Source organism: Entelurus aequoreus, linkage group LG07 (genome assembly GCF_033978785.1).
Source record: "Entelurus aequoreus isolate RoL-2023_Sb linkage group LG07, RoL_Eaeq_v1.1, whole genome shotgun sequence".
Taxonomy (NCBI): Eukaryota; Metazoa; Chordata; class Actinopteri; order Syngnathiformes; family Syngnathidae; genus Entelurus; species Entelurus aequoreus.
Window position 1 is genome coordinate 58,246,274 of NC_084737.1, and position 14,598 is coordinate 58,260,871.

General features: G+C 36.7%; 1 protein-coding gene across 2 annotated transcripts in view; it reads right to left on the bottom strand.

The window, feature by feature from the left end:
- Positions 1-14,598, bottom strand: part of LOC133654081 (bone morphogenetic protein receptor type-2-like) — a 105,011-nt gene that overhangs the window by 48,249 nt on the left and 42,164 nt on the right. For both annotated transcript variants that reach the window (XM_062054084.1, XM_062054085.1), the window contains exons 2-3: positions 9,303-9,488; positions 4,616-4,795 (exon numbers count right to left, since the gene is read on the bottom strand). In XM_062054084.1, coding sequence (XP_061910068.1) covers positions 4,616-4,795; positions 9,303-9,488 — 366 coding nt within the window. The remainder of the gene's footprint in view (positions 1-4,615; positions 4,796-9,302; positions 9,489-14,598) is intronic.

Below are 14,598 nucleotides of genomic sequence, written 5' to 3' on the forward strand. Positions count from 1 at the left end.
ATATATATATATATATATAATATATATATATATATATATATATATAATATATATATATATATATATATATATATATATATATATATATATATATATATATATATATATATATATATATATATATGTATGAAATACTTGACTTTCAGTGAATTCTAGCTATATATATTTTTCTTTTTTTTTTCTTTTTTATTATACATATAATTAAAAGACATACTTGAATTTCAGTGTTCAGGCTATCCAGTAGGTTGCAGTATTGTCCTGTTTAAGAGTGTCACAACATTGCTGTTTACGGCAGACGAACTGCTTTACGGTAGACTAAACGTGACTGCTGTTGTTACCGCGCTGAGAGGACGTTTATGAAACTGCCTAACAATAAACCCACATAAGAAACCAAGAACTCTCTCTCCTTGTTGTGCACTCTACTCTCTAAAAGCCGTAGATGTTATGATGTCATTGGGCAGGCAAGCTGCTGGGAAAGCGGACGTGAGAACGGCTGTCCCCACTCAGGTCCGCATTGAGCTGGAGGGGGCGTGGCCTCCAGCTCCGGCTGAATACCGGGAGTTTGTCGGGAGAAAATCTCTGCCGGGAGGTTGTTGGGAGAGGCGCTGAATATCGGGATTCTCCTGCTAAAAACGGGAGGGTTGGCAAGTATGCTCCTTAGCATTGCAGGAAAATGAATTGATCTGAGGGTGGGGCTCAGAGAATGTGATTTTACGGTCATCTATTGTAGCGTCTGCTTGTAAGTATGTCAGATAAATTTAGCAAAACATCAATACAGTATTTGGGTTCCAAACTCCAAACACATTTGTGTACAAATAAAGCACAGGCACTTTTTTTTATTTTTTTTACATTTTTCCATCGTTTACTCATCATTACGAAAGACATGACAACCAATTTTTTTTTAATGCATTCTAACACCCAAATATAAGTAAATAAAAATCTGCTTACGACGGAGACAATTTCTCGCTTCCTTGCTCATGGAAGTTCATTCTAATTTAGATCATAAATCATGCCACACAGCTGAATAGTAAAAGGATGAGAACCTATTCCGACGAATTGTTCAACTTTGGCATCCAATTTAGACCCGGAAATGGTGCAAACGACACAAAAAAAATGCTTGGTTCCACCCCACTTTTCTTCGCAAGGATCATAAGTCATTCTTTATCTATCTAAACGGTACTATAACAATTATTTCAGTAGGCATCCTAATGACTGCAGACATTGTATAGTAAGTGATGTTTTATTATGTTTGTTGGTTCTCATAAAGCCTGCAGTGAATAATAATCAGGGATGATGTTGGGGGAAAAAAAAGCAAACGTGATGGGTTTTTTAAATTAATGCGCTGTGTATGCTTAAAATGAGAAAAACACGTAAACAATAAATGTTATTATAAATGTGCCCGTTACACATTACATATATACTTACAGCTTGTATATAAAATCTTAAAGTAGGTGTTTGGATGTTTTTTTAAGGGCGTTATAAGCAGAATAGAGCGACACCCATAGGCTCCATTGAAAGCTGACTTGGTCGCATTAATTTACTATTAAGAATCCATAACAATTTTTAAAAAAGTGTTCTCTTACATAATGATTGTGAATGATAGGCACAATTCCAAAATAAGTGCTGTTTGCCTTTAGCTTCATTCAGTATTCTTTTTTTTTCTTTACAAAAAAATTAATTTGGACTTCATAAGGTAGACATGAAACCCAATGTGTCCATCAAGGGGATACAAGTTGTGTTTTACAAAAATGTATGAAATAAAATCTGGCCTGCTTGCAAATAAGACTTGGAAGGAAAACATATTTAACAACTGGACAGCCCAGTTATTATCAGTAGGGCTGTATCTACGGCTCATTTTAGTAATTAAGTAGTCTGATTATTTAGTTTGCTTAGTCAAGTAATCAGATAAAACACACTTATAGTCTCAGTGCGTATTATAAGGAACAAAGTTAAAATTTTAAAAAATCTGCTTACCTTGTTCATTCTTTGTTTCAATTAATGCAAATCATCAACAATGAAATTGTACTTTTAACATGTGTGCATTAATAAAGAGGAAAAAAATATCAGCTGTTCGCTGTCACACAGATCACATCACCCACACACCACCACTTTCATGTGCACTCTAATGCAGCCGCTGTGTGGAAACTACGTCCGTGTATTTGAAGCTCCAGGTTTTATCAATTTTTATTGATACAACTCAAGTGATTCATCAAAGCAACAAAATTTACATTTTTTTTCTCCTAATTGGGTTAATCGATTTTAATTGATGAATCAGTTACTGTTAAAAAAAGATTACTCAACAGATGAACAATTCTTTTAATGTGACACATCAAGCAAGAGAGCAGAAGGCGACAAGAATACATGCTAACTGCTAAGGTAGCTGGAGACAAGAAGAATAAGCGCTTAGTTTACTTGAACATACGTGTACATTGCCCTTCAAACAGATACTGAACTCTTCAGCATTGCCTTGCTTTGCTAATTGTGCGTGACTTGGGGGGAATACAGCTAATGGTTAAAGATCCCTGTTTTCAGGTACCAGGAAATGGTACCGTATCAGTTCAAATACAAAATGTACCCATTCCTAGTCCTCATGCGGCACGAGCCATCTGTTTTGAGTGACTTTCCCAGCAACACAACATTCCAGATGATATAGCGAGATCAACGGGCTCACTGTGTTTTGTCGGCGTGATAAGGAGACTAAGCGGGCAGACGAGAGAACGGAAGCAGATGCAATTGGCTGCAAGTCTGTACCTATACACTAAGGCTAAACGTCTACAGAGTCTGTATCTTTCCTATACTAAATCTTGGACATATTCATATGTATATTGACAGTAAAATGCAATCATAATACATTTTTGAATTTTGCCCAACGCTAACAATCCTTATGAGGGACCAGAAGACAACGTTTTTTTTTTTTGTGCATTCTAATTTGTAATAATCGGCTCGTCATAGGTGTCTACCAATGCCGCTAACAGGAGCAATCCATTATGCCTCTAAATAACTTTTAAAAAATGCATCTAAAAACCACCAACAATACTTCATTTACGTTCCGTAACCTGTATATTAACCAAGCTGTCGCGACATTGTTATTATAAGAGCAAACTTTGAGGAACTGTCTTGCTAGCGTAGCAACACATTGCCTTGCGACGACATGCTAAGGCATTAGTCGTTAGCCAGGTTCTGCATCAGCACCTGAATTGCTCTTGACTTTGTAATGCTCAACACAATGTAATAGGTCACAAATCGGTACTGACTGAAAAACATGATTTCATACATATTACAGCATCTGTAAAGTATTAACCCACATTTAATGTTTTGTTTGTACACAGCTAGCTCGACAACATATGTACTGTAGTTGTACGGCGATGTGCTGCATGTATTATGATCAATATTATAGTGACTTACTCGATGTCTGTTTGGTCCAGCTGGCCGGGACGTTTCCATTTAATTTTAGGTATGCACGCAATAATTTTTCGGCATAGCTTGGCTCCAAGTTCCACAATTACAGTGTCTAGTCACGCCGACCTCACTCTCCCAGCTTCCTTCTGCTAAAACATTTCATGTGCTCGCTTCTATAACCAGCAGTTCCTGCTCCAAATATTCTGGTTTAAATGATAAGGTTGTGAATTGGTGATTTGGGTAAGCAATTCATTTACAGTTTATCGGCATAGGTTGGCTCAAAGTTCCACATTTGCGGCGTGACTCTCTCTCTCTGCTGTGCTTCCATCTGCTCTAACGTTTCACCCTCTGTTTGTGTTCGCTTCTATAAGCAGCAATTCATCCTCTGTATATTCAGCTTAAAAAAGATAAGGTTGTAAATCCTCATTTGTCCAAAAAATAGCCGTCTTTGTTGTCTGGTACCAAGTCTGCCATGATTGGAACACACTCGTATTTTTTTCCAGAAGTATGGACACACATAGAGTCCGCCCACTAGGCCACCATTTCTAGTCCCGTCTCCCCCACCCCTTCGCTTTAGCTTTATTTTTCAATTTTTCACACTTTTATTATTTTTATTTAGCAAATGTTTACTTTTTATTTGACACCTTTTACTGTATTGCCTTTGCACTATCTTGTTCAGCTCATTCATTGTTTATGTTTTTTTTGTTTTGTTTTTTTTTGCTCTATGCTTTTTTAACCTGTAAAGCACTTTGGTTCAATTTAAAAGTTGTCGTAAACGTGCTATATAAATAAAGTTGACTTGACTTGACTTTTGTTGCCAGAAGTCGGAGGTGCCTTGGTATGGAAACGGAAATAAATGCGCTGAGGAAAGAAGTTCCAGTATTGCTACAAATGTCCAAAATATGGTAAATATTGTAAATATTACATATTGTTATGAATGTGTCTGTTCATAACAATACACTATACATTTACTTGCATAAACAGATGGTTTTGAAGTTGTTTTAGAGGGCACTTTTTAATTAATATGAACATTGCAGACCAGGACTTGGTTAGTTGTATGACCAATTGTCATATGGACATAAATGAGATTCCCTGTATGTTAACAAACAGTGGATTGGTTTCAGCATGTCAAATTATAATTAAATTGTGGGTGTGGGTTGGTGTATTGTATATAGTTATTGTGTCAGTAAGTGTGTATAAGTGCATGCTCACGTACAGATGGGCTGCGCAGTAGTGGGGCTGGGTGTCAAAAAATCCTCTGTGAAGTTGACATTGCACATGTCACTGCCACAGCAGCAAAAGTGGTACGTCCCGTTTTGGATCTGTGGAGGCAGGTTGGTCACCACGCAGCGGTCATCGCGACAATCTTGGTGGTCGCCAAGGTGGGTCCAGCAACCTGATCAGAGTTGGAAACAAAAACAATATTGGGATTACAAAATTACAAAGACAGAATTTTGGTGCAAATTACAATGTTTTTTTTATTTAAATGACAGTGCATCCGGAAAGTATTCACAGTGCTTCACTTTTTCCACATTTTATTATGTAGAGCAGGGGTGTCAAACTCATTTTAGGGGGCACATGGAGGATATTCTATTCCCACGTGGGCCGGACTGGTAGAATCATGGCATAATAGATTATTAATACAACTACGACAAATTCATATTGTTTTCTTTGTTTTACTTTGGCCCAAAATACAACAAGCACATTCTGAAAATGTACATATCACAAATAATCCTCTCAAAAAAAACCCTTCAAGTTAGTTGAAAATTCAGAGAAAAAACTTGGTGCAGTTTCAAAAACATCATGAAGAACGCATTATTTTACACTTCATTTCAGTGTATGTACAAAGCCATTAAACTGTAAGTCACAATAGGGCTGGACAATTAATCAAATTTTGAATGCGATTTCGATTAAGGCTTCTCACGATCTTAAAAATATAATAATAAAAATAAAAAAAACGATTAATGGGGCCGCGCAACATGCATGCAAATTCCGTAGTTTGTGATGGTGAAACGGATGAGTGAGGGTATGAGTGAAAAAAAGACAACGTCTACTCGAAGTTTGGGCTCTCATCATGGTTACTACTTTTTATTTTACACAGCACTAATAAATAATCACTAAACTCAACAATAAAAAGTAAGGCATATGATTTCCGCGAATTATGTAACAAAGTCACATAATTGGCCAATAAAACGGAATCCGCTGATAAACACAAAATGATATCCGGGAAGTGAAGTGAAGTGAATTATATTTATATAGCGCTTTTCTCTAGTGACTCAAAGCGCTTTACATTGTGAAACCCAATATCTAAGTTACATTTTCAAACCAGTGTGGGTGGCACTGGGAGCAGGTGGGTAAAGTGTCTTGCCCAAGGACAAAACGGCAGTGACTAGGTTGGCTGAAGCGGGGATCGAACCTGGAACCCTCAAGTTGCTGGCACGGCCACTCTACCAACCGAGCTATACTGTCCCAAATTGACATAATTGTGACTTTATTGCGTTTTTTTTTTTTTTTTTTTTTTACAGCCTAAAGTCCTTTCTTTGCTCGTTAAGCTGAGAACAGCAGCACAGCACACTTCCTACCATTTACAATAATAGCCTGGTGCACCACATCCTGTCTAAAGCTTTCAAAAAGTAACTTTCACATACATAATGTACGGTACTTAAAGCACTTATTGATACATTTACAATTATTATGATTTTACCTAAAATATAGGTAAAAATTGTCCAAAGATGTATTACACCAATAAATGGTGGGGCGGGGGCGTAGTTGGGGGCGTGGTTAAGGGCGTGGTTAATAGGGGAGTATATTTACAGCTAAAATTCACCAACTCAAGTATTTCATAAATATATAAATATATATGAAATACTTGACTTTCAGTGAATTATAGCTATATATATATATATATATATATATATATATATATATATATATATATATATATATATATATATATATATATATATATATATATATATATATATATATATATATATATATATATATATATTTATTTTATTATACATATAAATAAAATAAATACTTGAATTTCAGTGTTCCGGGGGCTATCCAGTAGATGGCAGTATTGTCCAGATTAACTTCTTCTACATTCATGACTCGGCCACCGTGTTCAATGGAGAAGTCTGTTCTACAAAATGTACAGGCAACATAATTACATACCCTTTCCCCTTCGAACTGTCCTGGATGAACTGAAATTCTTGTTTCCATTCGTTTTTCTTTATCTTGCTCGTCGACGGCGTCGCCATGTCTGTAACTTCCTCGTTCTTCTGCTTCGTCTCCTTGTTGTGTGCGCAGTTGTGCACTCTACTCTCTAAAAGCCGTAGATGTTATGACATCATTGGGCAGGCAAGCTGTTTATATTGTGGGAAAGCGGACGTGAGAACAGGCTGTCCCCACTCAGGTCCGCATTGAGCTGGAGGGGGCGTGGCCTCCAGCTCCGGCTGAATACCGGGAGTTTGTCGGGAGAAAATTTCTGCCGGGAGGTTATCGGGAAAGGCGCTGAATACCGGGAGTCTCCCGCTAAAAACGGGAGGGTTGGCAAGTATGGTTTATTCCTATAACCCAGGGGTCCCCAAACTTTTTGACTGAATTTGGCGCTTTCTACCTTCAAGGTACTCAAAGCGCTTTGACACTATTTCCACATTCATCCATTCACACACACATTCACACACTGAAGGCGGGAGCTGCATATATATATATATATATATATATATATATATATATATATATATATATATATAAATATATATATATATATTATATATATATGTATATATGTATGTATGTATGTATGTATATATATATATGTATATATGTGTATATATATATATATATATATATATATATACACACACACACACACACACACACACACACATATATATATATATATATAGTATATATATATATATATATATATATATATATATATATATATATATATATATTATGTATATGTATGTATGTATGTATGTATATATATATATGTATATATGTGTATATATATATATATATATATATATATATATATATGTATATATGTGTATATATATTATATATATTTATATATATATATATATATATATATATATACACACACACACACACACATATATATATATATATATATATATATACACACACACACACACACATATATATATATATATATATATATATATATATATACACATATATACATATATATATATACATACATACATACATACATATATACATATATATATATATATATATATATATATATATAAAAGATATATATATATATATATATACATATATATATACATACATACATACATATATATATATATATATATATATATATATACATATATATATATATATATATATATATATATATATATATATATATATATATATATATATATATACATATATATATACATACATACATATATACATATATATATATATATACAGTATATTATATATATATTATATATATAATTATTTATATATATAATATATATATAAGATATATATAGCGCACTTTCCGCTGCGCGCGATTATGTCACGTTATCGATGAGAAAATGCATTTTTAGACAATATGATTTGCCTGAGCGGCTGGGAGACACCGTGAGTAGCAAGCGGTACAAAGTAGATAAGAAAAAATAATAATAATTTAAAAAAAAAAAAAAAAAGTAGTTTGGGGACCCCTGCAATAACCTGACATTTTAGCTTTCACAAAGTGCATCAATATCAGATGTCACGTCTTTAGTGGCAGGATGTTATTTAAGTGCTTATGCGTGAGCCTTGGGCTTAGCTTTGTTTTATTGATGCTTATTAAAGAGAAAACTTGCTTACAAAAATATGTGGTTTCCCATTCACTTCTGTGAATTAATAGGAGGATGATCCTTTTTCTAGGAACACTCTGCACTTTGCGTTTACTTTTCTCTATTTTGACAGAGACATTTGTGGAAATGAGGATGTCAAAGACGAAGTTGGTAGAGTGGCTGTGCCAGCAATAGGAGTGTTGCTGGTTACTGGGGTTCAATCCCCACCTTCTACCTTCTTAGTCACGTCCGTTGTGTCCTTGGGCAAGACACTTCACCCTTTGCCTCTGATGGCTGCTGGTTAGCGCCTTGCATGGTAGCTCCCGCCATCAGTGTGTGAATGTGTGTGTGAATGGGTAAATGTGGAAATACTGTCAGAGCGCTTTGAGTACCTTGAAGGTAGAAAAGCGCTATACAAGTATAACCCATTTATAATTTATTTATTTATTAAAGCACGATGTGTTCGAAGCAGAAGACGTAATACGGCATGTTTTACGTTTCATTTGGGTCGAAGGGGAGGAGCCGCAGCTCTGCTTTACTGTTTTTTGGGCCCCGGTATAAACCATTTGCTTGCCTAACATAATTTCTATTGCTACATCCAGTGGACACATTGAGAACAGCCGTTTCTTTCATCTAAAATGCAGCTAAATGTTATACTTAGCAAACTCATCTCGCGGGTTGGATTAAACCCGTTCTCAGGCCGCAGGTTTGACCTCCCTGTGTTAGAGCCTCATTCCAAAATGGAACACATTTTTTGTCTTCAAAATTCTACACACAATATACCTCATAATGACAATGTAAAAACAATCATTTATTTTTCAGAGCTTTTTGAAATTCATTCAAACTAAAAACTAGGAAATCAGTCAATGTCAGTCACATTGGCAGATGTTAGATTCAACTCCCCCCCAAATGATTGAGGAATGATTTGGATACTGTGCCATTTTAGGCTTGAAAACAACCTGAAGTGAACCACTGCAACCATGTCGTATTAATCTGCCAAGGAGACAGCCATTGTGTACTTTATGTTAACTTGGTAGGTGGGCTAATATAATTGAGGTGTACTACCTTGTTTGACAAGTCGCACTTCACCAGGAGGACTTTTCTCCCAAAGGCCAAAGCAGTGGCTGCCCTTGGCACATCGGATGGAGGTGTTTTCGGGGGAGACCCGGCCCTCGCCCCCTGCCATTCGTTCCACCTCCCACTGTTGCTGCTGGTCCGTGAAGGCACACTCTCTCTCCTCGCCCTGTGCCGCTGAAAAAGATAGACGGCTTTGTGAGTTAGGTCAGTCACATTCATGCTACAATCCTGCATTGCTCTTTGCTCTGGGCGGTATAGCTCGGTTGGTAGAGTGGCCGTGCCAGCAACTTAAGGGTTCTAGGTTCGATCCCGCTTCCGCCATCCTGGTCACTGCCGTTGTGTCCTTGGGCAAGAAACTTTACCCACTTGCTCCCAGTGCCACCCACACTTGTTTAAATGTAACTTAGAAATTGGGTTTCACTATGTAAAGCGCTATGAGTCACTAGAGAAAAGCGCTATATAAATATAATTCACTTCACTCTTTAACATTTGATTCTAAGTCACAAGCATATTCATGTTTTATAACCTAATGCAATCTTCATTCTGATCAGCTCTTTAGCAAATAAAGTGTAGATGTAATGTTATTAGCGCAAACAATGCACATAGTGATGTCTGCTTTATAAGAATTGTCAGAAATGAGATGCCAAATAAAAAGTATGTGCAAAGACTGTTGCTGCCTGCAAGCCAAAAATCAATAAAAAAAGAAGAAAAGTCAGTTAACTTGTAAACTCAAGCCAAACACTTCAAGAAAGCACACAGACACAGAGTGGACTCAATTATGACACTGTAAGGAGATGCTCAACACACAGATAAAGTCCCTCTTGTTTACAGTGCAGTGTTTCCCTAGGTTTGCAGCTTAAAGGAGGCAGAAACAAGAGCACACACATGGTAGTGGTTACTTCTCTACAGTTACATTTGGGGGCGCATGTGTGTATGGATTGGGCTATATATGACCGATACATCTTCCACCCATCCATTTTCTACCGCTTGCATCTTCATTTCCCTAAAATGCCCAAGAGATCAATAAAGTTCCGTCTAAGCTGACATTTGTTCATCCTGCGACATGGGAGTCAACTTTACTATTACCGAAGTGATTGGGACAGTACGAAATAAACAGTTTAACGGGAGCAGATGGGAGCTGTGACCAATCAATAGGAACAAGGGGACAGAACAGGAGCCACAATGTTGTCAATTTTCTTTCAATCAGCCCACATAAATCTATATAAACCCATATAAGCCAAAATAACAACAAGGCCCAAAGACCGCTACTTCCTACCAGAATTTGAAGAACAGTATCGGAGGGAGTAAATACCAACAGAGAAATAGATGTGGTAAAAAAACTAGGTATGCACCAATATGAAAATACTCGTCCAAAAACGGAAATAAATTATCATGCCAAATATTATTACCATTGCATTTATGGCTATGACTGTTTATCAACCTCACTAAAATCAAAGAATTGCAATGGCACAAATTAATATTTATCTTTCAAAGAATAAAACAATCTTTAAATTATGTTAGTATGTATTTACAACAATATAAAATAAAAATAATGTACAAGCAAAATACTGAATAGCACCACAGACGAACGCACTCTGGGTTGCTTTCCTTTTCTGTGCGGTGTTAAATAATCAGAATGTCGATCAGAATGTTTGCATTCCAGGTGATTACACCAGACATGGAGAACGTCTTTGCAGAAGATTGTTTTGTAGATTGCTGTCTGCGGGTCTTTTTCACATTCTGTATACTGAACTGTTTGTCCACACTGGAGACATGTTCCCTCCACTGTAGACAAGCGCATGCTTCCTGCTTACAGTACATCACCACAACATCTGGTTTCGGCAGTTTGGTATCGTTTTACAAATGCGTCAAACCTACAGAACAATTAGGGAAATCCTAAATATAAAATTTTAATAAGACTCGATTGTGAAGGAGCAGACAAACACAGAAATCAAAGAAGAAATGGGGAGAATATCAACTTAATTTCAAATGTGAAAGGCTAAGAGGAAGAAAAATGGGAGCGGTACAGGAGCAAGATTAATTCTGAATGAAAGCGGGATGGGAGTTTTACCAGGAATAGGATGGAACAAGATTTTTTCCCGTGGGAGTGGGACAGGACAGGATTGAATGAAAAAATTGTATATTTCACAAACATTCATCATATAATTTCACGACAGTACATTTTTAGTGTCTTTTCAAACAGCTTCAGTTTAATCTGCATCAGTGAACTATGTAGTGTAAAATATCGCAATATCACAATATACTAGCGGTGTAACGGTACACAAAAATTTCGGTTCGGTACGTACCTCGGTTTAGAAGTCACGGTTCGGTTAATTTTCGGTACAGTAAAAAAACAACAAAATATACATTTTTGGGTTATTTGTTTACCAAATTTGCAAAATCTTCCACCAAAAATATTTTTCTTAGTGAAATATTTGATGTGAATTAATGGGAACCTTGGATAGGTCAATAATTCATAATAACATTGATTTGGATTCAATATTATGTTTTGAGCAATGACAGTTTGAAAGAAAAAAAACAGCTTTGTTTTATTAGTCAACATTGCAACTTTTTCTAAATGACATTTAACCTTTAAGCTTTTTTATTTCACTTTTGTTATGTTTTTGTTTATTTTAATAGTATTTTTAGAATGTGCCGTGGGCCTTTAAAACATTAGCTGTGGGCCGCAAATGGCCTCCGGGGCACACTTTTGACACCCCTGCTATAGATAATAAAAAATTATATCTGATAAATCTATGGATAAAAAGCAGAGCCTGGCAACGCATGCACGTTTATCATAACTCTCTCGCTCTCTCTGTCTCTGCCCCTCCCTCACGAATGCTGCTGCCTGCACAATTTGTTTTGTTTTTAACCCCTTCTTAACCCTGAACGTACATTGAAAATACACGCAACCCTAACTCAAACTCGTTAGCGGCATGCTAGCAGCTAACGGGCTACGATAGACTGACTATTGCGGAGCTGTCAGGGCAGAGTTTCTTAAATGCCTCAAATGTCTGGGATTTTGAGTAAACAATGCACACCGAGGCGCAACACACAGCAGTGTGTTGTGCCTCGGTGTGCATTGTTTACACAACGTGCGTTACGCTACTTAATATGTCTGTGTGGAAACTCGTTCGGTACACCTCCGAACCGAACCGGAACCCCCGAACCGGAACCCCCGTACCGAAACGGTTCAATACAAATTCACGTACCGTTACACCCCTACAATATACTGTATTGTATCATGGCTCAAGTATCGGGATTCGGGCTGAAACGATAAGTCTACATTGTCGACAAATGTCAACAATAAAATTTGTTGTCAACAATAGTCGTGACGTCATCACTCGTGTTTTTCTGTGCGGAAGCGGTAGACTCGCAAAAACAACGCTAGTGCTAACATGTAAAGTTTGCGAATATTTCCTTTGTTCTTGTTAAAAACATGAATATTTTGCTCATTTTGCAAAAGCGGACCTTGTATTTATGGCAGTACATCTGTTATACACAAGCATTTAAAGTGGAGGTATGATGTCGTACGCCTGGAGGGAGGATGCGGTCTCAACATCGGTAAGAGTGTTAACTTCTACCTTGCTAGCTCGCGAACAAGAGTGAGGCAAAGTTGTGTGAAAAATAACTATCATTTTAGCTGAAGTCAGCCAGCTAAACTTTCTCGACATTAATTCATGTTTTAAAGCAGCGTCAATTTGCAATTCCGAAAAAAATGCACTTTAACAAACGCGAACCGCACGCGCACAATCAAGCCGACAGAGACGGAAAGGCACCAATGCGGAAGTATCATAAGATTAAACATACAACCTATTAAATAGCCAACATTTTAAGAATTAATCAAATATAGAAATCTACACATTGAGTCTATATGCAATGCTGTAAAAAAGAGGCATTTTAACAAACACGAACTGCACGTGAACACACACACACATACACGCACACACACACACACACACACACACACACACACACACACACACACACACACACACACACACACACACACACACACACACACACACACACACACACACACACACACACACACACACACACACACACACACACACACACACACACACACACACACACACACACACACACACACACAGACAAGCTCCAATGCGGCGGTATTATAAGATTAAACATACAATCTATTAAATAGCCAACATTTTAATAATTAATCAACATTTTTTTAAAATATATAAACAAGGTTAATTGTTTTTTAGTACTTTGCCTTTACTTTCTTTTAAACGGACAACATTTTTTTTAGTCAATACAATTTATAACAGCTGAATGAGCAGCAAGTACAGTATAAATACATATTGATGAATGAATTGGTCATCTTTGTTGTTAGTAAGCACATGCCTAAAATAACTCAAGCTGCATTTAGAAGTTGATAGAAACATTTTAGCCATTAAAAGTGTGTATGCTTTATTATCGAACTAGTCGACTAATTGTTAAGATAATCGTTGACTAATCGACTATCAAAATAATTATTAGTTGCAGCTGTAATTACCCAAGCAAACTATATACTATAATAAACTATACTCCTGAAATCCTGCAAAACCTGTGTTGGCTTTGCTTCTTCTTTACTTAAAGTTAAAGTACCAATGATTGTCACACACACACTAAGTGTGGCAAAATTATTCTCTGCATTTGACCCATCCCCATATTCACCCCCTGGGAGGTGAGGGGAGCAGTGGGCAGCAGCGGTGGCTGCGCCCGGGAATCATTTTTGGTGATTTAACCCCCAATTCCAACCCTTGATGCTGAGTGCCAAGCAGGGAGGTAATGGGTGCCATTTTTATAGTCTTTCGTAATTTTGAGAAGTGTCTTTCTGAGGGGTTTGATGATACACTCATTTCTCCAAATATAGATATTGGTTTGACGTCTGAGATTACATTTAAACATTAATTTTAAAAGAGGTCATATTATTATTGGGTAAGTCACTAACTTGTGCAGTTATATACCTGAGTGATTTTCCATTGCATCTTTTGTGTCCATGAATAGTACAAATACTCATGGTTTTGGAAACCCAGACAACAACAGTTTACACAAAAATGTTTCCTTCCTTTAATACTTTGTTTGGAATTACTGGAAAGGTCCTGTAAGAGGGAGCAGTGGTAAGTATAAACACAAGTTGCAATGGAGGAAACATACACGAACAATAGAAGGAAGTGCAGAGCTGCTGACCACACCCAGAGACGGACTGACTTTGTTGGGCACAAATGGTTTTACAGAAAATCCAAACTGCCGCATCTTTCTACCATATTCA